The sequence below is a fragment of the Aethalodelphis obliquidens genome, unplaced genomic scaffold, assembly GCF_003676395.1.
Source record: "Aethalodelphis obliquidens isolate GAN/ISIS:26980383/991018 unplaced genomic scaffold, ASM367639v1 scaffold82, whole genome shotgun sequence".
Lineage (NCBI taxonomy): Eukaryota > Metazoa > Chordata > Mammalia > Artiodactyla > Delphinidae > Aethalodelphis > Aethalodelphis obliquidens.
This window is the reverse complement of record NW_020838026.1, coordinates 4581265-4608848: the sequence shown is the minus strand read 5'-3', so window position 1 is coordinate 4608848 and position 27584 is coordinate 4581265. Positions and strand designations below refer to the sequence as shown.

Below are 27584 nucleotides of genomic sequence, written 5' to 3'. Positions count from 1 at the left end.
GGGCTGGCACAGAGGGTAAGGCTGGAGGTGCTTTTTAAATCCTCACGTGTGACTCTGAGCTGGGCCTCGTGTCTCTCAGCGCTTGGGAGTCATACCGTGTCTGGGTCCTACATTGCTTGCCAGCCTTGACAGGAGGTAACGCTGGTGTAGGGACAGTTGGGTGTGGCTAGGGGCGGAGGTAGGAAAGCTGGTTAAGAAACAGCAGCAAACGTTAGTGTGTGGACAGTAGAAAGAACAGCGCTGGGGATGGAGAAGTTTGTCAGGACAGGCCCTTCCTACACAAACGTTCTCAGAAATTCCTCAGGAGAAACGAGCTGCCTCAGTGTTTCTGAAGGATTCTCTTTGGATGTAATGCCCAGAGATTTTCGAAACTAAGGATCCTCTAGATCCTTGCTAGTTCAGAATAAGAAGAAATGTAGCGCCCGTCAGCTGTACTTGGAGTTGGCGTGTTGGGGCTGATTATTTCCCCTCTGAACTCTGACCGGCCAGGTGCCCTAATCAGTAAGTGAGCGCGTTAACAAGCGTCACCGCTTGTTTGTATTTAATTGCTACCTTAGAAGAGTGACGGCTCGAACCTGACGCTAATAATTTCGCTATAGACCTCAAAATATAAAAGACCAACTGCGGTTCTTCCTCTCCTCTGTGAATGGATGCGTTTGCCACTGAGGTACTGGTGGGGTGTAGATTGGCTGCGGTGTGAGGCTTTCTGGAGGCTTTTGCAGTGTCCTAGGAGTACACCCATCCAATGTCTTTATTTGTACTTTGAACAGCATTGCCACACTCCTGCCTTCTGCCGGTCCTCTGCTGAGCAGTGGGATAATGATGTGGACACAGCGGACCAGAGACGGACCCCGCTGTGCTCTGACTCACGCTCAGCTCCGCTTCCTGGACGGGGAAGATGCTTCCCTGGGGCAGTCCTTACCTCAGCTGTCAGATGCGTGATGAGAGAGGGGAGGCAGGATCTGGCCTCCAAAAAGGACCTAGGGGTGCTGGGTACAGGGCCTTCGGGGTTGGGCCTGAAGAGAGCTCATGCCTGCAGGACAACATGTGTGTTAAGCTCTTCTCATTGGGGCCTAGAAGTTGCTTTTGTCAAAAATCGTCTTTTCTGTGCTGAATCCGAACAGCAGAGGTGAATACTTTCCGATTGTTGGAGGGATGCGGACCTACTGCAGAGTCGCACTGAGTCTGCGCTGGTGGTTAGTTATGCTTTGCTTGGGTTCTGTAGTGTTGACAGCAGGAAGGGAGATGTTCTGGGAAGGACTGTGCTTTCCCAGGGGTCCCGGCCGGATGACGCTATCAGCCTACAGGTGTATTGCCCTTTTCAGTTTATAATAGTATGTATTTAAAGTGAAATATATCAATTATTACATTGACATTTGTATAATTTTCCATTTTCTGATTAAATTTCAAAATCTCGTTCTAATGTTCATCTTATTAAATAGGCAGAAAAGATCCTAGTTTAAAAAAACATACATCCTTATTTATTTACTTACTGTATTGAAGTACAGTGGATTTACAACGTTGTGTTAATTTCTGCTGTACAGCAAAGTGATTCAGTTATACATATATACATATTCTTTTTTATATTCTTTTCCATTACGGTTTATCTCAGGATGTTGAATTACATATGCTTATTTAAAAAATCTGTGTTTTTGTAAATTTACTTCAGTTTAAAAAATATCTGTGCTTTGAAGTAATCTTGGTAAAATTCTGCACTGCTATTTATCGACCTTATTTTTTTTTTCTGTTAATAGAATGACAATTTTTGAACCGATAATCCTGAGCTCACAATCTAGTGAGGAGAGGCAGTATTTATTTGTGTTTGTACAACTTGTCCACAGCATTTGTTAACTTGCTACCAGCTGGGGAAGTAAATTTGACTAATTGGGAGAAGCAGTATTGAAATATTTCTCTAGGAGTAGTTGCAAGTTCTATAAAAATGCCTCTCTACTTCTCACATGGTCAGTGGGGAAATGACTCATGGAAAATTAGAAAATACCTGGGCATCTGGCTACAAATTCGAGTTCTCTGCCCATGTGTGTGGCTTGGCTCAGTTCTTTGGTCTTGGTAATAGGCCCATTATTTCTGTGTTAGATGGATTTCAGAATGTCATACTCATACTTTGTTTCAACCCAAGCTGTTCCCCAGGAAACACAACTGTTTGTCCTCTTTTTCTTGCTGGACTAAAACCATGATGCCATCTTTCTTCCGGGCAAAGCAGAGCCTCTCCAAATAGGACCTCCTACATCTTCCAGGAATCTGTGCACTTCACTGGTTTTTCTGTACGTGGGAGTGTACACAACCTTTTTTGGTGTCTATATTTCTGTAGATTTAAATTTTCTACGTTGAAACATGTTGCTTTCTATTGGGAAAAAATTACTGTGATTTAAGAAGAAACAAAAATACTATATCCTTTGCCTGTCTTTTCTGGGGAGGGGGAATAGGGTGCTGAGTCATGAAAATTATGAGGTCTTACTATTTTTATGCCATGTGAGCCAATGCCAGGACCTGAGTCACAAGCACACCCAGGAAGAGGCGGTGGGTTTGAATGGTGCATGAATGTACATCAACTGTCTGGAACACTAGAATGTCAGAAAGGAAAGTCCCTGGGAAGGTGTATTTTAGGATTTTGAAAGGTAGCATGATATAATTATGAGCATGGCCATGAATCAAACAGATTTCTATTCAGATTCCAGATATGTGCCCTCGTCATTGGATAATTTTTGTGAGGAGTAAAAGAGATACGGTGTGTGCAAAGCCTAGCCCATGGTGGTGCGCAGTAAGCTTTCCTTCCTTTGTCCCTTCCGTCAGTCCATCGCCTTGAGATTATGGGTGGAATTTAAGGGACATGAGGTTGACTTAGCAGCTTGTTGAGCCTCTCTTCTTTTGGAGAGATTGACCCTTTCTCAGACCCTTACCGTAGGGTGACTTATTATTTTTTTAGGAACAAATCAATACCAATGTTGTGGGCCATTGAACTGTAATATAGTCAGAGGTCTACCCTTACTTCCTCCTTCCCTCTTAAACATCTACTAGTTCAATTTAGGAAAAATTTCCAAGCAGAAATCTTTCAGACTGGCTGTTAAAATATCAGATTATTAGCTGTTAATCTCTAACATGCTCAAGCTTCCTAAAAAATGGACCACATGATTACAGCCATCATGGAAAACAAGTATGGAAATTCCTAAAAAAATTAAAAATAGAATTATCATATGATCTGACAGTCCCTCTTCTGGGTATATATCCAAAGGAAATAAAATCTCTCTCTTGAAGAGAAAAATGCACCCTTATGTTCAATGCAACATTATTCATGACAGCCAAGACATGGAAACGACCTAAGTGTTTGTTGACAGATAAATAGAAAAAGAAATGTGAAATAAATAAATAACTATTCTGTACACAGTGGAATATTATTCAGCCTTGAACAAGAAGGAAATCCTATAAACAGGACAAAAAGACAACCCTCAGAATGGGAGAAAATATTTGCAAATGAATCAACGGACAAAGGATTAATCTCCAAAGTATACAAACAGCTCATGCAGCTCAATATTAAAAAAACAAACAACCCAATCAGAAAAGGGGCAGAAGACCTAAATAGACATTTCTCCAAAGAAGACATACAGATGGCCAGGAGGCACATGAAAAGATGCTCAACATCACTAATTATTAGAGCAATGGAAATCAAAACTACAATGAGGTATCACCTCACACTGGTCAGAATGGCCATCATCAAAAAATATACAAACAAAAAATGCTGGAGAGGGTGTGGAGAAAAGGGAAGCCTCTTGCACTGTTGGTGGGAATGTAAATTGATACAGCCACTATGGAGAACAGTATGGAGGTTCCTTAAGAAACTAACAATAGAACTGCCATATGACCCAGCAATCCCACTACTGGGCATATACCCTGAGAAAACGATAATTCAAAAAGAGTCATGTACCCCAATGTTCATTGCAGCACTATTTATAATAGCCAGGACATGGAAGCAACCTAAGTGTCCATCGACAGACGAATGGATAAAGAAGATGTGGCGCATATATACAATGGGAGATTACTCAGCCATGTAAAGGAATGAAATGGGGTCACTCGTAGAGACATGGATGGACCGAGAGACTGTCATACGGAGTGAAGCAAGTCAGAAAGAGAAAAACAAATATCGTATTAACGCCTATATGTGGAATCTAGAAAAATGGTACAGTTGAACCTGTCTGCAAGGCAGAAATAGAGACACAGACGTAGAGAACAAATGTATGGACACCAAGGGGGGGAAAGGGGGAGTGGAATGAATTGGGAGATTGGGATTGACATATATACACTAATATGTATGAAATAGACAACTAATGAGAACCTGCTGTATAGCACAGGGAACTCCACTATGCTGTACAGTAGAAACTAACACAACATTGTAAAACAACTATACCCCAATAAAAAAGAAAAGAAAAACGAAAAGAAAAGGAGGGAAATCCTGCCATTGTGACAGCATGGATGAGCCTGGAGGACATCATTCAAAGTGAAATAAGTTAGGCCAAGACTGCATGACCTCCTGTTACAGGTGCAGTCTAAAATCGTAGGACTCACGGAAACAGAAGCATGGTTGTGGGGAGCTGATAGTGGGGGTGGATGGGGAGATGTTGATCCAAGGGTACAAACTTTCAGTTATAAGATGAATATGTTCTGGAGACCTAATGTGCAGTATGATGACTCCAGTCAACAGTGCTGTATTGTACACTTGAAATTTGTTACGAGAGTAGATGTTAAGGGCTCTTAGCACACACCCAGAAAGTAACTATGTGAGGTGATGGATGTGTTAATTAGCTGGCTTGCAGTCATCATTGCATAGTGTATGTATATATATGCATCAAATCGCACGCTGTATACCTTCATTATATACAGTTTTTATTATCAGGCCTCGGTAAAGCTGGAAAGAAAAGGAGAGAAATTGCAAAAGCCCAGAAACTTCCAAGGTTAATATTTACCATGTCTTCTCAGATTATTTAAATCATAGTGCTTTTCACACTGGGTTGCAGACTGAAAGAGTTAACCATTAAAAGAAATAGACCACATGAATGAGGAAAAACAAGTTACCTGAGGCCAAACAGTACTCAGCATTTTGGTGGCCCTTGCCTAGAAACACAGTACAGTGACGTGAACAGCACATTTGTCCTTTCCTCTGGAGGTTTTTTTTTTTTTTTAACATCTTTATTGGAGGATAATTGCTTTACAGTGGTGTGTTAGTTTCTGCTGCGTAACGAAGTGAATCGCTCTGCTCCTAGTTCAGACGTGGACCTTCTGTGTGACTTTAACACCTTATCCCAGCAAAGCCTGGGTTAGAAAAAAATAATCTCTCTGTTTTGTTATTCAATGTGTCATTCGCTGTAAATCACATAGCCTCAAACTCTTAATTGTGCCTAGTGAGACTTATGCAAAGATAGTCTTTTGCCTTTGTAATTAGATCTGGATCCCCTAAGAGGATATCAGATGAGTAATTAGTTCATCACTCTACTCCCTTGTGAACTGACAAGATTTAGTAGTACTGAGGAGGTTTACGTGCAGGAAGGCATTAATACTCTTTCCCTTAGCTCACTCGTTAAATTCAGCTAATATTTGTTTAGTTGATACCATTGGCAAAGTATGGGAAGTACATTGTGGGAAACTGAAATATAAGACAAAGACTTTACAATCGAGTTGAGAAATGTAAGAGAGACTCAACTGTGTCTGAGTGTGATATTGCTGATAAAGTCATTGCATCTTGGTACCAAAAGGGACCTTAAAACCCAGCCAACTCCCCCATCTACTGATGAGGAAAATTCAGAGAAAGAGCGACCTCATTGTGGACTGAAGCTAAGGCAAGCTGAATGGTGTTGTTGAGGGTAGAGTTGGATCTTAAATAGACAGGACGTGGCTCAGTGCAGGGGGCATCTTGCTGCAGGGAGCAACTGTCTTTGGTCCTGGTTGGACAGTTGGGTACCATGGTCCATATGCTTCACATTCACTGTGTTGCAGAGTCTTGTCACTGTTATTCCTACTACTACTCCTTATTACTGTTTTCCCTTATTACCTACAAGAGCAAGACTCAAACAAATAAATATTGATGTCTGTGGTATAATTTTCCCGCTACTGTTTGGAGGTACACTCGTTGCCATTCAATCTTAACACCTTGAGTAAAAGAGAAAGGAGAGGAATTCTTTCATTCTCTCCAACAAGAGCCTTCCCCCAAGTACAGTGCTCCATCCTCCTATCTTCAATAAGTACATTCCTCCGGAGTTTGAGTCCATTTTGCAACATAGTTCTGTGCCCCTGGGCTGAGTTATCTGCATAAGTTTTAAGGGCACACTTTTATCAGAAAATAATGGGGGGACTTCCCTGGTGGCACAGTGGTTAAGAATCCGCCTGCCAACGCAGGGGACACGGGTTTGAGCCCTGGTCTGGGAAGATCCCACATGCCACGGAGCAGCTAAGCCCGTGCGCCACTACTACTGAGCCTGCGCTCTAGAGCCCGTGAGCCACAGCTACTGAAGCCCACGTGCCTAGAGCCCGTGCTCCGCAACAAGAGAAGCCACCACGGTGAGAAGCCCGCGCACCACAACGAAGAGTAGCTCCCCCTCGCCGCAACTAGAGAGTCCGCGCACAGCAACGAAGACCCAGTGCAGCCAAAACTAAATAAATAAATAAAATTTTTAAAAAAGAAAATAGTGGGGTACCAGGAAGAAGAGATTTAACCATCGAAATCACATGACTGTCTGCATGACATGGAGGCATCCTGATGGAAACTGCCTGCATTATGCTGGTCATCACAGCAGAGGGCGATATTCCGGTTACTGACAGTACTTGGGGGCCTTACCAGACACTGGTTTGTTTGAGAGGCCTCCAGTTTACTGTTCTGCCTTCACGTTCCAGCAGAGCATTTTCCCGCTTGTCCACACTCAGCAGAGCCAATTTCGACATCAGAAGTTCTGTAGATATTCTTCAGTAAGGCCCAAATGCCTTTTCATCCTGTGTTTTTTGTTTTGCTTAAAAATATTTCTTTTCGGGAATTCCCTGGTGGCGCAGTGGTTCAGAATCCGCCTGCCAATGCAGGGGACACAGGTTCGAGACCTGGTTCGGGAGGATCCCACACGCTGCGGAGCAACTAAGCCCGTGTGCCACAGCTACTGAGCCTGTGCTCTAGAGCCCGCGAACCACAACTACTGAGCCCGTGTGCCACAACTACTGAAGCCCGCACACCTAGAGCCTGTGCTCCGCAACAAGAGAAGCCACCGCAATGAGAAGCCTATGCACTGTAACAAGGAATAGCCCCTGCTCGCCGCGACTAGAGAAAGACCACGCGCAGCAACGAAGATCCAGTGCAACCAACATAGGTAGATAGATAAATAAATACATACATACATACATAAAAAACAAATTTCTTTTCACAGTTAGTATTTGGCAAATTTGTAGACTTTTACCTGTTTCTTTTTATTCTCTGATTAGAATCTCAGGTAACATCATCCTTCAGTTTAAATGACACTCTTTCAGGTGGATCCTCACCACCTATACTTGATTAAATCCTCTTGCTGAAGTACTTCTTCCTTAACTGTCCGCTGTCCATCAGCTGGGCTGGGCAAGGACCTGGTCTGTCTTGTATACTCTTTTATCCCCAGTTCCTGGCATAGTATCTACACTAAGTGTTCCATAATTTGTTAAACTTAATTGAATTTTACTCTCTTTTATCCCACTTTGTTTCTAATGCTTTGCAACCAAAGGCAAGCTACAGAGAATATATTTAAGCCAGAATTAGGATGCATAGGGAGACAAGGGAAATTAACTTGAATTTAGAAAATTACATTTTGGCAGGAGAAGTTCTGAGTTGGGTGGATGCTTCTCCTCCTGGGTAATCAAGAGCTTGCCTGGGACCCACAGGGCCACTTGCAGAAAGTAATGTCCTGTGGCTTTTCCTCGAAACCACCCCGGGCCCTGGCACAACGCCCATTTTCCCAGCCTGCTTTGTGGAGATTCCTATACCGTGAAGACAGGTCTGGAAGTATCAGAGAAGGGGGGAGATTTTCAAAACTTACGTCAAGAGGTTTCCTAGTGAGTAACCTTGATGAAAGCGTGTCCTTCTTGAAATTCTCTGGCCATTTTCATTGACCCTGTGCACTTACTTGCTTCTTAGGCTACAGTGTCTGCCTGGTTTATTGGTCTTATTTCCTTTTCCAGCTCCATTGATGAAGATGTACCCCAAGACCCAGTCTTTCATCCTCTGTTGGTCTTAAGTTTTTCTTCTTGGGAGACAAATTCTGCTTTCAACCCTTCAACTCTTGTTCTGTGTAAAATTCACAGACCCCTCTCAGAGTCCTTCGGGGAACCCTAGTTTGTGACCGTCCAGGCCTGCCAGGAATCATCACTTCACTGTCTGATTTTACTGCAAACTAAATAAGCCTTTGCGAGCCTTATCTTTTCTACCCAAACATTGTCACTGGGCAGAGGAAGAGGTGTTCCGATCCCAGCACTTAACCGCTGAAGTCTTTTTTTTTTTTAAACATCTTTATTGGAGTATAATTGCTTTACAATGGTGTGTTAGTTTCTGCTTTATAACAAAGTGAATCAGCTATACATATACATATATCCCCGCATCTTCCTCCCTCTTGCATCTCCCTCCCTCCCACCCTCCCTATCCCACCCCTCTAGGTGGTCACAAAGCACCGAGCTGATCTCCCTGTGCTATGCAGCTGCTTCCCACTAGCTATCGGTTTTACATTTGGTAGTGTATATATGTCCATGCCTCTCTCTCACTTCGTCTCAGCTTACACTGCTGGAGTCTTGAGTCCTCTAGCACCTTCTGTGTGTCTGCCCGCCTCTCCCACTGCACTCTAGTGTTTCTCCAGGTCCTGTGGGTTCTTCCTTTCCCCGAAGAACCCCGGCTCCTCTTTTCACAACGAGGCACTGTACGCTCTGGAGTGCAGCAATCCATCCTGAATTCCTGTAGGTCTTCTGCCACTCAGCATTTGCCACACAAAAACTTCTTTGTTCTCTTATTTACCTTTTATTGTAATGTCTCATGTCTCCAGTGCGATAACTAGCTTCTGAGGACAGAGATGAGGAATCGCTTCTCTTCCCGTCTCTAGCAGTTAGCACAGAGCTGAGTAGCTACTTGGTAGAGTTCACAGATGATGGTGACAGTGAACTAGAAGATTTCTCCTGGTCAGCTTTGTGTAGCCTCTGTCCCTGTGACAATAGGACCTTAACTAGAAATTATGAAGGATAAGGGACGAGACAAAGGGATGGTTTACGTTAGCACAGGAAGCAGGGGTATGGTTTCTTAGTGAATAGAGACATCTCTAAAATTTGGGAAGTTAGTGCTTTTTGATTGCTGGAAAAAACTACTGCCTTTTGGGTATAGTTCTTCATTGTTTAAAAATTTTTTTATACTCATTATCCAATGTGATCCTTCAACAAGCTTGGGAGAAGTATTATTAGTGTCATTTTTTTAGAAGAGAAAGCAGAAGTTTGGAAGTATGGTTTAAGCAAGGCCACGGAGCCCAAAGTTGTCAAAGGTGTCAGAACCACATCTCCAGCCCCAATCTTCATTTTTCCAAATGCCCAGAAATGTTTTCATTCCTTTATTCGTCAACCTTTGTGAACCTTCTTCAGTTTTTAATTTAACTAGATCCTTATTCCAGAGTCTACATTATGGCAGTCGCGTGTGGATTTTGGAATAACTTTATTTCACATGTTTCTAATTCATTTACACTTAACTCATCAACATGCCCACCCGCTCTTTTTTAATGAGGTAATTAATGGCTAAGATGTTTTGTCAGCCTTTGAGTTGGCCTCTTAAAACATTTTCTCTTTTCTTTAGTCATACAAAGCCATAACCTGTAAAGGGGGCACGTATTCCATGAACTCTTACTGGGCTAGAAACTTAGTGTATCACAAAGTTAAAAGGCCACTCAGCCTCGTTATATTTCCTCCCTTCCTTGACATTCTTACAGATTAGCATATAGACAAACAAGCACTGAACTTTCACGTCTGGTTGCTACTTACCCTCAGCTCAGCCTTTCCTTAATCCACCTTCAGCATACGACCAGGCAAGTCCATTTTAACCACCCCATCTCTGTGTTCTCTGCAGTGTTCAGAAATTGACTTTGGGTACAGTCCTGTGTCCCACTAACTTCATCCTTCTTTGCCTACGAACTCATCTTGGGAAGGGCTGTGAATTGTTTCTACAGGTCTGCAAAACCACAGTAGTTATTTCTGGAGTCTTGATGATTTTAGGGGGATGTCTGGCCTGGTTAGCCCTCCCACTGATATCCTTTAGCTCTCCTGTTGCTGTCAGGGCATTTGAAGACCCTCATGTGGCAAAGAGAAGCTAGCAGATTCTAGTGCTGTTTCATCTTACTTTGCATCTGAATGCACGGAGGATAAGAAGATGCACCTGCGTAGTTCACAAGCGGGTCTGCTTTCTTGATAAGAAAATCCATCTGTTTTCTTTTGGCTCATTCACAGAGCATCCAACCACTAAAGTGAAAAGAGGAAAAGAAAGGGAACTAACAGTGATGAAATGCCCACCAGGTACTTCACATACCCTAATGCATTTAATCTTCCCAGTAAGATACCAGGGGGAACTGTTATTAGCCCTACTTTACAGAAGAGGAAATTGAAATTGAGAAAGTTTTGATAACCTGCTCAAGTTCACTCCACAAGTCAGTGAGGTCCTGTTCTTTCCACTGCCCCAAATTACCAGCCAGTCTGCAGGGACGTGAGCCGATGGGAATACTTCGGTGTGGGTGGTTTTATGATTTTTCCCAGGACACTCAGCCAGAGCTACCCAGTTGTTCCACTGAGTCTTTGTTTCAGGTTAACCGTCAGGGATGCCATCTCTACCTGTGGCTTTGTGTGTGTTGCTTGTCCCTTGGAAGCTTTCTGCAGGTATACAGGTCACACATTCCCGGGACATAAATCAGTAGAGCAGGCAGCTTAGAGATCCTTATCAACTCAGACATTTGGACCTCGCTTGTGTCAACCGGAATAGTGGGCGTGGAGAGCCATTTTGGGGACTGGCGTGTTGGAGCAATGGAAGAGGAGCCCCCAGGAGGTGTGTGGAAGCCAACACTGTGCTTTGGGGACTCTGCTCTGGGGTTCACGTCCAGCTGTAACTGGGGCAACTGGCCTCCGCGGGGAAGGAGGACTTATGTTGGGGAGATGTGCCTGGAATCTGCCACCCTGGACCGTGCCCATGCTTGGCCCAAGTGCGTTCGTATGCGTGATGTACACTCAGTTTGCAGAATCCACGTGACGGAAGATTCTGTTTAGCCTCCCAAATGGTCCGCATCTCCCCAGGCTCCCTGGGATGTCCCTGGGCATCAGCCTACCACGAATGTGCTCAGGTTTTCTAATCCAAAAACAGATTCTCAAGACGGCCAAACATTTGGCAGGCAGCTATTCTAGGTATAGGATACACGCAGTTATGTGATATCCATCCCACAGCCAAACATTGGTTCGGGGGATGGGTTGAAGGAAAGCAGCTATTAGAAAGTGCATTCACTGTGGTCATGTTTACACTCCTTTTGTCAACTAAAAATGTTTAAACAAAGTCTGGTTCATGACAGTCATGACTCCCTCTCAGTAGCAGATAATGTGCTTGAATTTCACAAGTGTATGTAAATGATCCAGGGTGGCGGGACAGCTGTCTTTAGTCAACATTTTCACATAGTGATAATTCTCAGGAAAAGAGAAAGACATACTTAATACATAGTGTTATACATTATTTGGCTTCTCAGTAACCCAAGTCCCCCACCCCACAATGTATGAGCTAAGTTATAATTCCCCCCTATTTTTAAAATCTAAATTTGATTTTTAGCCAAAATGTAAATAGATGGCTGGATTATCTCACAGTGCTTTTGTGAGAATATCAGATGCGGGTGTGTAAGTGCTCTGTGAAATGAGAGCTCTGGGCCGATCCTATTTTGTTGGAAATCGGGTCGTATTTTAAAACAAGAAAGACATAGAGCAGCTGGCGAGAATATGTTTGGTCCCACTTTTCTGGTCCCGTTGGTTTGCCTCTCAGGAGACGCAGTGCTTTGCTGCACACGCATTACCCACCCTGTGTCCTGGTCCAGCCACGCTTGTTCCTTCCTTAGGGACACGTGTCAAATACTAAAACCTCAACACAGTGCTTCACGGCAATTGTATTTATTTACTACAACGATGGTCCTCCTGAATCCCCCAAATATTTATCAGCATCCCAGTGGCCTTGTGGGTACATCTCCAACATCAGAAGGTGCTCTCTGCCCCTGGGGAGAGGTGCAATTTTGTCACTGAATCTGCATCAGAACATTGGGTCAGGATTCCTGAAACTACAGACTTTGGTGATTAGAATGTTGCCTTAAATCACTACCGTTCTTCTGAAGTTTTTGGTTTTGGTTTTGGTTTTGAATGAAGGTTTTCATTGGGTTTAAGCTTTATGGAACCAAATGGCATAAATTTCCAAAAGCTATTTTTAATTACTAGCAATTTCTTTCAACCTACCAGAGAACAGGATCATCAAAAGAATCATCTTTCCTGATAGTAATCTATAAGGTCAATGGAAGTCTAATAAATTTTCAGTGGGATTTGCTTTTTAAGAGACTAACAAGTTGATTCTAAAATTCAACTGGAAAAATTAATTAATGACAATAGCCGAGAAAACTCTGTAGAAAAGATAAAAAGGGGAAATTTGTTCTGCCAGATAATAAAACTCCCTAAACCCTACAATAATAAAAGTGGAATGGTCCTATCATAGGACATACATTAGTTCAGTAGAATAGAGTCCAGAAACAGACACATGCATTCATGACGTAACCCAGCTATTTCTAGGGCCCCATATGGCCCAGTATCTATAGAATTATACTCAAAGACAATAGAAATCTGATTACAGAAGCCTTGAATGGGAAGATCTTTAGTTTTACTTAAAGGAATATATTCAAGGATTTTACCCAGTACACCCCTAAAATGTTTTTCAGAAATCCTCTCAAAGTAGCCTTCACTCTCCCCAGAGTTGCAGACTCATGGCGGCCTCAAAAAAAATCTGCCCCCCTCTCTGATCCACCTGATTTCCTAACTCTTCTCTCCCCGACGCCTCCTCATTCCGCACACCCACTGCCCTCACGTAGAGGCACCTCACCTATTTATAACCATCCCGACAGAGGGCAGCCCTTGGGAAGGGTGGTTCTTGTCCCAGTTTGGCTGCTTGTCTAGAAAGCAGGAGATTCTCAGACTTCTGGTGACTAAAATTCCCCAGTAGACGCTCAGAATTCTGATAAACAAAAATTCCCAACTTCATTTTATTGGGAACTTAATGTACCTTAAGGCTGGCATTTTAAGTCATGGGGTTAAATAAACCCCAATAAAGGGTTTGGGGGTTGTTGGCTATCCATTTAGAAAAAATAAAGTGACATGTTTGTATTTTACAAAATAAACACTTCGTAACTATGTGTTTCAGTAGATTAGAATACATTATTACTAGATTTGGAACATATATATGTCTGTATATACACAGGAACAATTATGGAAGTCTACCTCTAAGATTTGGGATTGAAAACTGGGAGGGGAGACTTCTATTTTATATATTTCTGAATTGTTTTAAAAAATTTTTTATAAGAAATTGTGCTACTTTGGTAATGAAAACAAAATTGCAGTATAAGAAGCTTTTAGATACTTTTTAAAATATATTATAACTTTATTCTTTTTTTTTTTTTTTTTTTTGCGCCTCTCACTGTTGTGACCTCTCCCGTTGCAGAGCATAGGCTCCGGACATGCAGGCTCAGCGGCCATGGCTTACGGGCCCAGCTGCTCCATGGCATGTGGGGTCTTCCTGGACCGGGGCACGCACCCGCGTCCCCTGCATTGGCAGGCGGACTGTCAACCACTGTGCCACCAGGGAAGCCCCATAACTTTATTCTTTTTAAAATTAATTGATTTATTTATTATTTTTGGCTGCATTGGGTCTTCATTGCTGTGCGCGGGCTTTCTCTAGTTGTGGTGAGCAGGGGCTACTCTTCGTTGTGGTGCACAGGTTTCTCATTGCGGTGGCTTCTCGTGTTGCGGAGCATGGGCTCTAGGCGCGTGGGCTTCAGTAGTTGTGCACGCAGGCTCAGTAGTTGTGGTTTGCACGCTCTAGAGCGCAGGCTCAGTAGTTGTGGCGCATGGCCTTAGCTGCTCCGTGGCATGTGGGATTTTCCTGGACCAGGGCTTGAACCTGTGTCCCCTGCATTGGCAGGCGGATTCCCAACCACTGCGCCACCAGGGAAGACCTAGATACTTTTTTGGAGAAGTAGCATTTCATAATGTATACAGACCCAAAACTACTGTCCCAGGTATCCTGATTTTCTCATTATAAAATATCATTTTTTTTTCATTAAAAGAATCCATGACAAAAACCCTCAAGTGTTAGCCTTGGCTGGAGAGTCAATGGAAGTCGTGATTTATTGTTTAATAGCTTTGTGGTTTCTACTGGGCCTTACTAGACATGTAGTCAAAGAACAAGAGAAGTTATCTCTTTTAATAACTATGACTGGGGTCCAAAACAGAAGCATGGAAATGAGTAAGAAGAGAAATGCCAACCCAGAGGAGAGAGAGCTTGAACGTAGCACCCGGGTGCTTCTGTGACCTTGGTTGGTTTTAACCCGGGACGAGTGTGAGTGATGTTTGGCTCCGACGCTCACCTTGCCCTTGTAGTGAGCTGTCAGGTCTGGGCTGAGTCCCAAAGGGCAGCCACAGAATCTTCTCTGTTTTCATCAGATATCAAGATGGACTTGGGATGATGTGCTTTTGTGACATCGGTATATTAGAGTTTGAAAAATTCTTCGAAGTTACCTACTTTTACTCACTTGTACAAATGACAAAACTGAGCCCCAGAGGGATAAAATTATTTCCATAGGTAATGATGGTGACATTTTAAACCCAATACTATGGAACAATGAAAAGGAAGAGCTTTTTCACTTGAACTTTAAAGTATCAGCAAACAAAGGATGTTGCAGCCATCAACCATCAGCCACTATCTATCTCCACCCCGATGGTGAGCCTTGAGGGAACTCAGGGTGGAGACAAACGGGCTGCCCGGCTGCCTGCTGCCAAGCCCTCGGCCACTGCAGCCGCCCCCAACGGTGCCCCCTGAGGGGACTCAGGATGGGAAGGAACAGGACACTGGCCCCAGAGAGCTGAGGTGCACATCAAAGGAATGATTTGAGTGAGCCCAGACTCTTTCTTCCCATACATAGAAAAGCGCTAAATTCATTGACTTGAGATGTCCTGTTTTCTTTTTCTTTTTTCGTTTTTATTGGAGTATAGTTGCTTTACAATGTTGTGTCAGTTTCTGCTGTACAGCACAGTGAATCAGCTATACGTATACATATATCCCCTCTTTTTTGGATTTCCTTCCCATTTAGGTCACCACTGAGCATTGAGTAGAGTTCCCTGTGCTGTACAGTAGGTTCTCATTAGTTATCTGTTTTATACAAAGTGGTGTATATGTGTCAATCCCAATCTCCCAATTCATCCCACCGCCCCCCTCCCCCCCTCGGTATCCATACGTTTGTTCTCTACATCTGTGTCTCTATTTCTGCTTTGTAAATAAGTTCATCTCTACCATTTTTCTAGATTCCACATATAAGTGATATTATACAATATTTGTTTTTCTCTTTCTGACTTCACGCTGTATGACAGTCTCTAGGTCTATCCATGGTTCTGTTTAATTAACAGAATTAATCTTTTGATGTTCTGACCACCTGGTCTTTGTTGCAAAAACTCCTGTATATCCTAGTGCCCCCTCACCTCTTCAGAGCAGTCCCCCAGAGCTATCTGAGAGGCTGCCTCCCTGGCTTGAAGTCCTCAGGAAGTCCAAAAATATAAAACATAATTCTCAACTTTTAGGTTGTGCAATTTTTTTCAGTCGACAAAAGACAGAACAGATTCTTGGACAGAAAAGTCCTCTTGCCTTGAAATTCCTAAAGCAGAAGAGGCACAAAACTAGGGTGGAGGCCACCACACCCCCTACCCCTGCACACCCGTGACAGACATTGCTAATCAACCTCAGCTCGAATTCTTCAGCCAGGCTCCGACCCAGCCTGAGAATCCTCCTTAACACAGTGCCAGAGGCAGCCAGTGTAATGGATCTGAATTTTCACGTGAATTAAAATCTTTTTGGCCTCCTCTTCTAAATGATGCATCCGTGTGATTCATGATGTGGTAACAGTCCTGGACTTCAAGCCAGAACCTGGTTTGACTCCTGAGTCTGCTTGTTCCTAGCTCTGTGACACCATCAAGTCCCTCAGGCTTTCTGGGGCTGTTTTTTTGTCTCTGAAATGAGGGAGTTGAATTAAATAACCCTTAAGCATCCTTCCAGCTCTGAAAAATGTTACGATTCAAGGTATGTAGACTTCTCAGGGAGAATTTATAGTTACAGCCATGTATTTTTATAAAGACCCGAGGTGCTTCTCAGGTGCACTGTATATTACAGATCCTTTTCAGCTTCCTTAAGTATGTGTTTCTAGCTATATCTGAGTACTTCTTCCCATCTGCTCAGTGCCATTGACCCGTATCTCTGAAACCAGCATTTAGGGGTTCAAACGGGAGAGATGGGGAAAGGTTCACTTCAAACTAGACCAGGCTGAGCAAATCTGCGTGTGCCCTGCCCACCCAGCCTTCCCCCATTTATACGTCCCTGTGAACAGGAGGCCCTGCCAGACAGATGGGTCTCGGCCCGGGGTCCTCTGAGGGCCTCTGGCCCCCTTCCCCCACGGCTCCTGTGCGACCTGCCTCCCTGCTTGTCTTCCAGGCCCCGCTTCCCTTCGGGCATATCCTCTCCTCTCGGTGATCACCCGACAGCCCACAGTCATCCCCCACCTGGTCCCCGCCACCCCGGGAGTCGCCCAGGCTCTGTCCCACCACCCGGCCGCCGAGGCCACTTCTGCCGAGGCTGCGGGCGAGAACCACGGCAGCAGCGAGTCGGAGACGGAGCAGCCCACGCCCCGGCAGAAGAAGCCCCGCCGGAGCCGCACCATCTTCACCGAGCTGCAGCTCATGGGCCTGGAGAAGAAGTTCCAGAAGCAGAAGTACTTGTCCACCCCAGACAGGTGAGGACACGGGGAGGGGACTGTCTGCCGGGAAGGCCCTTGAGCAGGGGGACTCCTTTGGTTCTCAGCGTGCGACGGAGAGCCACAGGACTGTTCTAGAGTTTGTGCAGGACAGTATGGCAGGAATCTGTCCATCCCTCGGCTCGTGCCGCCTCAGCCTGGGTTTAACAGAAGCCAGCCCACGTGCATTCATCTCAGCCCGGGACCCTGCCTGCTGCTGAATTTGTACGTCTCCCTATATCCCTGTATATTAACTTCTCCAGTACAACCAGCGAAGCAAAGCTTAGCCAGTGCTTACCCAGGCTCTCCGTTGGGAAACAGGTTTGGTGTTTAAAGCCACTTGCACTTAGGGTCAGATGCAGTGGGACTGGACCCACAACTGGGGTCCGTGATCTCCTCAGGCCCCTCCCCAGCCTCCAACCCCCAACTGGCTCAGTGGGTCGGCCCGGCTCCTGCCTGGACGCGCTGGATTGACGGGACTGTGGAGCTGTCAGGTGTCTCGCTAGATCTGACAGATAGCAAGTCAGAAGCATCTGGCTGAGACCTAAGAGAACCTGGATGAGGGGCCCTTCTTTAAACCCTTCTGAGATCCCAGCGAGGGCAGCTGTGACTCCTGCTTTACTCATAGGCTTCAATACCTCTCCGCTTTCTTTAGTTCAGCATCTTAACAAAAAACTACGCTGCGAGAGTGTGTGTCTTACCTTGTCCTTCACACTCACTCTGGAATGGCTGAGCTAAGGTGTGATCCTATTGGGAGGATTTTGCAGGTACTTTTTCCCTTCTTTTGCTCACTGCCTTGTCCATATCAGGCTTGACCCTACTGCTATTAAAGAGAAGGGAAGGAAACTCAAATGCATCTCTTAAGCTATTTTATTAGCTGTTCGATCAAAATTTAAGTGAGAGAGGAGGCTGCAGATCACTGACTGGAAGGGAACTTGTTTACCGATTCAGTTAGTTGAGCACCCACCGGCTGTGTGCCAGGGATTATGGGTCCAGAAAGTAGCAGACAAGAGACCTGCTCTAGAGGAGGTCACAGGGAAGGACGAGGCTGCGGTAATGACATCAGGACGCCGGGTGTGGGTGCCGGCACGTTCCCGCGGGCTGCAGGAGCACAGAGGTGTTGCTGAGCATGTTGGCGGGGGCTGAGAAGCCTTCTCGGAGGAGGAGGCAACCTCTTCAAAAGAGCTTTCATCCCAGGAGGGAGAAAGCCCTCCACAGAGGGAGCGACACATAAAAGGCACAGATGGGCTCGACGGGCGTGCTGAGGGCCCTGCAGGTGGTCGGGCGTCTCCAGCTTCAGGTGTGGAGGGGGGCATGGTGGGAGATGAGGCTGCAGAGGTGGGAAGGACCCTGTACATCTGGCCGAAGATTAGGGACTTTGTCACGTAGGCCGTGCGTCAGCAGCCATGAAGAGCTGGAAGCAACATGGCCAGATTTACTTTTCAAATCCCCACACTGGTAGCACCACAGGTGGCTGTTAGGGAAGAGATGGAGCAGGGAAAGCAGGTGGACAGAGTCCAGGGAGGGTCACTGAATGTCACCACCTGAAATAAGGTGGTGACAGTGGGAGCAGAGAGGAGAGACTAGATCGGAGAACAGTTCTGAGGCTGGAACAGACAGATGTTGGCATGAGGAAGAGAGCTGAGAATTCTGTGGTTCCTGGATGGGCCACCAGGTAAGGGGGACAAACATTATCTGAAGCTGGAAGACTGAGGACAGAGTGGGTTTGGAGGGGAGCATGTTCTGTTTCGGACGTGAGCAGTTTGGGGCACCTTCGGGCAGACAGCGGAGACAGGGCTGTGAATTGGGGATTAATAAACGGGATCTCTAGGTATCGAATGGCTGCTCCGATGCCCCGAGCGTGTAATGGGGAGCCTCATGTACTTGTCACCCAGGAAGGGTGGGCACCCCGATTTATGAATCAACGTGCTCAGGTGACGTTTTAGGCCTACTTTGGAAGTCAGCAAATTGTTTTCGCAGAAACGTTTGTTCTAATTAAACCTCCTGGGGCTTCCTGATACCTGCCCAGGCACCTCTCAGGTGAGCTACGCGGGCTTCATCCACTTGCTGGGGGAGGAGAACCCTCTGGTGGGCGTGGAGGCTGCAGCCCGAGCCGCCCTGCCAGCTGTTCCCCACCTCATACGTGACCGGGGCCATGAGCACGCCCTCCTCCCACAGTGCACTCCCTCTTCCCCTTTGTTTGTTTCTCCGGTTTCCTGGGTGACCCCATCTAAGCGAATATGCAGGGTAGTGAGAATCTGTAAGGGTGGCAGGTAATGAGAGAAGGCCGATGACAGTGAAACATGTTTCTGGAGCCAGAGTGAGTCAGGGGCGCATTTTTCCCAAGTGAGCTCACCTCGTTTGCTCATGCGGTGGCAGAGCTGTGAACTTGAACCTTCCGTTCACTAATGCACCTGACGGCCTCAGGTGAACCGGCCGGGAAGGCACAGGGGGAGCCAGGGGAGACCTGGGAGACCTGCGGGATGGCCCCCTGGGCTCTTGATGCTTTAATGAACAGCTCCTTGGGAAGCAGGGCTTCGTTAGTGGGGAGAGTAAGGGCTGCTGGCACTGGGAATTTACTAGCTTCAGTCTGTTAATCACTTTCAATAAAACTGTCACCTTCCAGTGGCCCTTTTACTGGGACAAACAGATATGTGTGAATGCTGACTGAAGCCAGGAGCTGAAGTTCCTGGAAGGAACACGGTTTTTGAAATTGGGCTCTCTGGTCACAGCAGGGGGTGCTGGGCCGCTGCACCTGGAGTGCCAGGAGCTGTACCTGGAACCTTCACTCCTGTACCTGCTGGTCTCCCTGATGGTGAGATGTCGCCCGTTACTCCTCAGCTTAGAGAAAGTTACAGCTGAGGACTCGTGCCCGAGATTCCCCGCAGCCCAGGCTGGCGGCTGTGCAGGCTGCTGTGAGATGGTGGACGTTACATCCACCGGGGCCTCCCAAAGTGGTGGTCCCTGCTCAGGCTGTGTCAGGGGTGCTGCGTGACAAGTCCACGCTGCTCCAGGGACCAGGGTTGGGACCTTGGCGGGGGGGGGGGGGGGCGCAGCTCGTGTGGGCTCCTTCCAGCCAGAGGTGGTCCTTCCAGCGGGTGCTCAGGTGGACCTGGGGTTGGCATCAGTAAACACAGGTCAACGCTTCCAACAGCCTCAGGGACTGAGGTGGACAACCTCAGCCTGGCTCCCTTTCCCGTTTCATATGCTCCGCACACAGCACACAGCCTGGGACGTGGTGGTGCTCTGGAAACAGGTGCCGTGTTGTTAGAATTAGCTCCAACTGCATACTTCCCCGGGAACGGCTTTGACATTCAGGGCTTTGCAGGAGGCTACAGAGAAATGCAGGACCACGCTCAGCCGTGAAATGGGAAGGAGGCGGCGCTACGGGTGTAATGTTTATTTTGGAAGCTGGCATCATAACAGTTGAGGGCAGCGGTGGTGGATGAGTCAATCCATCGAAAGGTATTTGTGAGCCCTTGTTCTGGATTCAGAGTGCGGTCGGCACTTTCGCGACTGTAAAAGCAGCAGTTGAGTTAGGAAGTCAACTCTTGCAGTTCAGTTAGGGAGGCAGAAATAACTCATGTGAAGCAATCAGAGACCAGCGAGAAGTCAGAGCCACCTGGGTGATGGGTAACCTGGGTAGAGGAGGCAACCTGCTTGGTGGGAGGGGCAGCAGCAGGCTCACCCCCAGGAGGTGGGGCTTGAGCCGGACTGATGAGCGGGATTCTGATAAGGAAAATACGGCTTTACCTTCTCTCCCCAGTTTGGATTTTGGAGCAGAGCCTTCCTTTTGTACAGGATCAGAGTAAGGAGGCTGTCGGGTCAGGAAGAGGCTCAGAAATGCTTTTCAGTTCCAGTGTAGACAGTCCTTGGGCTTGGGCATCTGTTTGTTAGCTTCCCAGAGTTTCCTCCATAGGATTCTTGGAAGGAAATCAAAGCTCTTTGGGGAGGAATTGGTTTAGTGGGGAGGTCCACGCGTTGGTAGCAGTGCCTAGAGGTAGCCAACAGGACCCCACCTTTGCTGCCCTTTCCCCTCTTCCTCATCCTTCCTCTGTCTCTCGTGCCTTGTAGGTTGGACTTGGCCCAGTCTCTGGGACTCACTCAACTGCAGGTGAAGACTTGGTACCAGAACCGCAGGATGAAATGGAAGAAAATGGTAAGAGAGAGAGTAGGTCTTACCACGGGCCCATCGTGACACGAGAAATTCTTCTTACAGGGCTGGTAAGGAGGCAGGAAGGACCATTTGGTGGTTTGAGCTCCAGAGATTGGAAGGCCTTTTAAGATGCTGGCTAGGAGGGAGGCTGTTTGAATTAATAGGATAAGCCCTTCTTTCTGACCTGGATTTCCTGACCAGAAGGATATTCTTTTTCACAGTTTCATTAGAAATAAAATAAAAAGAAAGCCCCCAAGCTTCTCAGTTGTGGGTTTTAACCCCACCTGCTAGACTTTTCAAAGCACTTCCTTCCCCCTCCCACCAACAGCTAAGAATTAGAAGCCAGTTCTCTTTGTTTAGAGGACATACAGGGCACATCTGCTCTTGTAGCTGTGTGTCCCCCTAATGCAGTGATTCTCAGCTCTAGTGGGCGGGGTCAGAGTAACCTGGGTGGCAGGTACAAATGCAGAACTCGAGGCCCCTCCAGGATTCTGCTTCCCTGTCCTGTTTCCAGGACAGGGGGTGTTAACCAGCACCCAGGTTCCTCTGATACGCATGGTATAGTGACTGGTTTCCCTAGTGCTGCTCTTGTGCCTAGCTGATGAGCTCTTCCATATTTGGTTTTTAAATGAACTTATTAGTATAAACATCTCTTTAAAAAAAGAATAAACATCTCTGCATTTTGAGGAACTCCATTTCATAATGGTTTACCACCCCTCTTTTTTTGAAAAAGCACAGTTAAATCCAAAGTAGTTGGGTTTCACTTCCAGTTTCGTAAACCCCAAGGGTCAAGGTCAAAGCCCAGAGAAGAGAGGAGGGTTGGGATGAGGGTGGGAAGAAGCCTTGCTCCGATTCTTTAGAGACCATGTGCACCGTGGCCTCTGACCCAGGCCTTTGCACACCCTCGCTGGATGCCACTGGCCCCCTCTCCTCTCAGGAGCTCAGGCCTCCTGCAAGACGTTCCAATTTGCTAAGGCATCTGCTCACAAGCCATGTTTCCTGGTGTCTCAAGGGATGGAATATGAATTTTTTTCACAATTACCAAATAACTAAGGTCCCCCTACCACCTAGTTTTCAGAAAAAAAAAAAAAAAGTTAATCAGTGTTTTTTGATAATAGGTAATAGATTTTGAGTTTTCTCAATTTTGTTTCTGTCCAATATTTTTTTTCTGAAAACTTTAGTTCTTGCTATTGCCTGCTAAGAAAGAGAAGACTAAATAAATAAATTGCAAATGAATATTAATGGAAATGGGAAGAAAGCCACCAAGGCAGCATTTATTATATCCCTAGAAAACTAATTCCTGGGCAAATTTCATCATTTCCTCTGGGGGGACTTGCCCCCCGAGGTGGAAGGATTTTCAGATGGAGGCGGCCTGGCCCATAATGCTCTCCCAGTGACGCGGCAATGCCAGACACATGTACAAACACACATACATTGCATGCATCAACAGATACGTATTCAGTGTCTCTTGTGAACCACGCCTCGTCCTAGGCACTATAGGAAGTCATGGAACAAAATAGAGCCCTGTCTTCGGGAATTTATGATCCAGTTGAAGAAGGTCCAGGAAGCAGCAAAGGAGCACATTGTAATTAAGTGCTGGTTGTTTATTTATAGATTTAGAACCCCATAGGAGTCCAGAGGAGAGGTATTGGGACAGGTTGCAGGGAGAAGGTGAAATTGAAGGATAAATAAGATTCAATTAAATATACTGTTGCTCCCCAACTTCTAGACTGCTAAGACACCCATGAAACCTTTTTGGGGGATTGATCTCTAAGGGAACCAGATTTGGGAGCTGGCAACACTGGGCCGTGTTCCCAGGCGTGCCCCTCCCTGGCTGGTTCTGGGCAAGTCCCTTCACTGCTTTCTGTGCAAGTTCCACCACCCACCTCCTTCCCTGTCCATCATTATCATCGAAATCAATGTCTCCTGAGTGGCAGAGGCATTGTTTAAGTTGGTTAGCAGCGATCTTTTCATGCGTCAGACGGTGAATGAACTGACAGCCTGCCATCTGTGCCAGCATCGCCCGGTGCCCGTGGGGGACACGTGTGCCTCTGACGTCACCTGTTTTCCACCAGCCACTGTGCTGCTGGCACAGCCGTGGGCGGGGTGTCGATGTTTATCAATGTCGCATGAAACAAAATGGAAGTAACTTCGCACATTGAACTCCAGAGAGCATTCCACAGGCCAACCGGATTCAGGCCCCTTTGGGAAACAAGACTCCATTTCATTTCATCTCGTGAGCACTTACTTTCACCAGGCAATGGAGATGCGACCATAAGACACCAACCCTCCATTAAAAAATAAAATTCAGGGCCTCCCTGGTGGCGCAGTGGTTGAGAGTCCGCCTGCCGATGCAGGGGACACGGGTTCGTGACCCGGTCCGGGAGGATCCCACATGCCGCGGAGCGGCTGGGCCTGTGAGCCATGGCCGCTGAGCCTGCGCGTCCGGAGCCTGTGCTCCGCAACGGGAGAGGCCACAGCAGTGAGAGGCCCGCGTACCACAAAAAAATAAAAAAATTAAAAAAATAAAATGCAGTACAAGGTCACACCCGCTAGGATGGCTAGAATCAAAAAGACATAATAACAAGTGTTGGCGAGGATGGGCAGAACTGGAACCCTCATATTCTGCTGATTGGAATGGAACGGGGGGCAGCTGCTTTGGAAAACAGCCTGGAAAGTCCTCCAAAGGTTAAACACGGAGTTACCATTTGACCCAGCAATTCCACTTCTGGTCATATACCCAAAAGAAGTGAAAGCAGGCACGGAAACAGCTAGTATCCGTACACCCGCGTTCACAGCAGCGTTACTCACAGTATTCAGAAGGCAGAAGCACTCCAAGTGGCCGTCAGCTGATGAATGGATAAGCAGATTGTGGTATATCCATACCATGGATATTATTTGGCCAAAAAAAGGGATGAAGTACTGACACATGCCACAACATGGATGAACCTTGGAAACGTAAGTCAAAGAAGCCAGTCACACAGGACAACACGTTGTATGTTTCCCTTCATGTGAAAGGTCCAGGACAGGCAAATCTGGAAAAACAGAAAGCAGAGTCACGGGTGCCTAGGGTTGGGGGGCAGGGGAGAAGTGGGGAGAGGCTGCTAACGGGTACGGGCTTTCTTTCTGGGGGCGATGAAAACGTTCTAAAATCGGATTCTGATGAGAGCTGCACAATTCTGTGACTATACAAAAAATCACTAAGTTGTGCACTATAAATGAATGAAATGTGTGGTATGTGAATTCTATCTCAATAAAGCTTTTTCTAAAAAAAGAATTTATGGTTTATCAAGTTACTACATTCATTCTTACAATTCAGCACCCGGAGGTCTGCTGCTCTTAGAGGAAAGAGATACAGCCAGTAAATATTTAACAACTGCATAGAAAGTTAGGTGCAAGTTAGATGCTTGGAGCACAAAGCAAGGGACAGATGCAGGAGTTACCTTCAAAGAGCTTCTGTTCAAATGAGGAAGCTGAGATCACAAAAGGTGTGGAAGCAGCGAAAGTACATCCCGCTTCTGATTATCTGTGCTAATCCAGGTCCTCCTGAAGCCCTTCTCACGAGCTGCCCAGGTCAACAGCCGCACCAGCCAGAGTTCAGAGCCAGTGGAAGAAGGAGTGCCTGTTATAACCCAAAGTAATAAAAATATTTTAAAAATTATCCCTGCCTACCTCATGGGACTCTCATGTAAGTCACGAATTGGGATAATAAATGTGCAAGTCATTTGCAATCAGTGAAGGCCATCGGGTTATCATTATTTTGCTTACTTTATATCTTTCTTCAATTCTATGGAAAGGCCTGTTGAGAAAGGTTAGTTCATTCGATGACAGCCGTTGAACGCCTGCTGTGTGCAGGGACTGGGGGGGAGGGACAGGCAAGTAAACATGCAGTGACAGGCGTATCTGAAAAGTGCTCTGATAGGATGCTCACAGGGCATTTAACTTGGACTTGGGAGGTCCGGTCAGGCTCCCAGGAGAGGCACTGTCTCAGTGGAGTCACCCAGGCAAGGAGGGTGGGAGGCAGATTCTGGAACACTCAGGAACACTTCTGGCCCTTACCCTACATTACCTGTTGGTTCCCCTCACCATCGCCCTGTGCAGGAAAGTATGCTTATCCCCATTTTACAGATTAGGAGACTGAGGCTCAGAGTCTTTAAAGGACTGTCCCAGAGAGAAAGTGGATAAGGAGCACAGTTAGAATTTAATCTAGTTATTCCACTTTCAAAGCTAGAACACTCTCTTCTGTGCACTACTGCCTCTTTGAACACTACAAAACCATGTTTCATGACGTCTTTTTTTTCTGATTTCAGAAATACTTATACATGAGCATTGTTGAAAAATTAGAAAGTACAGAAAAAAAAACAATGAAAAAATTTTAAATTATCCATGATCCTGAGACTACAAACAGGGTGGTGTGCAGTTGTCTAGCCACCAAATTAAATTATGCTGGTTTAGAACCCGTTTTTCACAAAAATATATTAATAATATTTCCCATGTTGTTATACATTCTCCTATATAATGGCTGTAATGGTTTTCAAGTGTTCTCTCTTTGCCATATACTATAATTATGTATTCAATCATACGGTGGAAGCCTTAGAGTATGTTTTTTTGCTGTTAGAACTGATTTTTGCGATTATAACCAATTTTGTGATGAACATTTTTGCACATCAGTCATTGTCCCAGTCTTTGATGACTTCCTTAGGCTAAATTGTTAGAAATGGAATTTCTGTGTCAAAGGGTATGAACATTTTCAGACTTTTGATTTGCAGTCTCAGATTGTCTTTTGAAAAAGCTGTACCAATTACACTTTTACACTATGCGTGTTAATTTTCCTGTTTGCTACAAGTATTGTCTTTTCCTTATAACTTGTCAACTTATCACATTCATATTTTAATTTTCATTTCCTTCCCCGTCGTTGAAGTTGGATTTTTTCATGTGCTTATGATCATCGTATTTAATACCAATAGAAGTGATATTGACTAAAAGTGCACTGCGTCTTTCATGGATGCAGCTGTCTTTGTAGACTGCAGGTGACCCATGGAGAATACTTTTTGCCATAACTTGCGACTTCACTGCTGGGAAGGAATGGTTTAGAGGCCTTGGGAGTGGGAAAGTGGAGGGAAGGAGTTATTTCTCAGGTCTGATGACTGTTTTTCTCCCACGTAGGTTCTTAAAGGTGGACATGAAGCGCCCACAAAACCCAAAGGTCGTCCCAAGAAGAACTCCATCCCCACATCAGAAGAGATTGAAGCTGAAGAGAAGTTGAACAGCCAGGCCCAGAGTAAGGAGCTCTGGGAGCCCTCCCAGGGCCAGGAGGGGCTCTGTGACACGCAGAAACCAAAAGTGCACGGTGTCCCCGCAGAGGTGGCTGAGCCCCTAGACCAGCCCCAGGAGTTGCCAGTAGCTTCTTCGGAACCCCCACCATCAAGCTAAAATAAAACTCTTGCAAGGAGCGGGAAGGGGGAGACTGGGAAGAAGGGAAAGAGAGAATGCAGGGAGACCAGGGAGAGGAAAGCTTCCGACAGCTGGTAACTTGGGGGGAGAAGACCACCGCCGGCTCCCTCCCTCCTGCCCACAGGTCTCACCTCGACTTTGAGGAAGACTTGCTGCCTTTGGCCTGCTCTTCCTGAAAGGCTGCTTTAGCCACGGATGCCCTTGACTAAGGGACACAGTGCCTTGGAACTGCCGACCCCAGCTGGGGTGATGCCGTGGGGCTGTCCGGGTCCAAGCCCCCCGGTGTGGTAGAGGATGCTCCAGCCAGCCTCTGGACAGCCAGCCGTCAAAGCAGAGCGGGATGCAGGAGTGGGCAGCATGCCCAGGTTCCTTGCTGACTCAGCACTTATTTCTTTAGTTTTAAAAGAGAATTTAATGTTTTTGGTTTGTTTTTTTTTTTTTGGCAGGGCGGGGTTGGTGAGGGTGGGCAAATAAGAGTTGGGGGAAGGGAGTTCTGAGTTAATAGAATAAAGTTTGTTTGAAGACACGTGTGCCTTTGTATCCATTGTAAGGTGGTCAGGTGACCCAAGAACTGATAAACCTTGTTTTTCTGGCTTCATTAAGTTTCCATCCCTGAAGCTGCAATGCAGATATGTTAAGATAACTTTTATTTTTTAATTAAAAATAAATCTTTCAAAAAAGGATTGGGTGTATTCTTTCTTCTGGGGAGTGTATTTAGCCCTTCTTTTTTTCTTAATCTATTTTTTAATTGAAGTATAGTTGATTTACAGTGTTGTGTTAATTTCTGCTATATATAGCAAAGCAACTCAGTTATACATATATATACATTCTTTTTCATATTCTTTTCCATTATGGTTTATCACAGGATATTGAATCAGATGAAT

At 45.8% G+C, this 27584-nt stretch overlaps 1 protein-coding gene across 1 annotated transcript in view; it reads left to right on the top strand.

Annotated features, from left to right (window-relative positions):
- BARX2 (BARX homeobox 2) overlaps window positions 1-27383 on the top strand; it is a 68018-nt gene extending 40635 nt beyond the window's left edge. Inside the window, exons 2-4 of the mRNA XM_027092926.1 lie at window positions 16793-17090; window positions 21165-21249; window positions 26413-27383. Of these exons, the coding sequence (XP_026948727.1) occupies window positions 16793-17090; window positions 21165-21249; window positions 26413-26679 (650 nt within the window). The 3' untranslated portion in view covers window positions 26680-27383. The remainder of the gene's footprint in view (window positions 1-16792; window positions 17091-21164; window positions 21250-26412) is intronic.
- The last annotated feature ends 201 nt before the right edge of the window (window positions 27384-27584 follow it).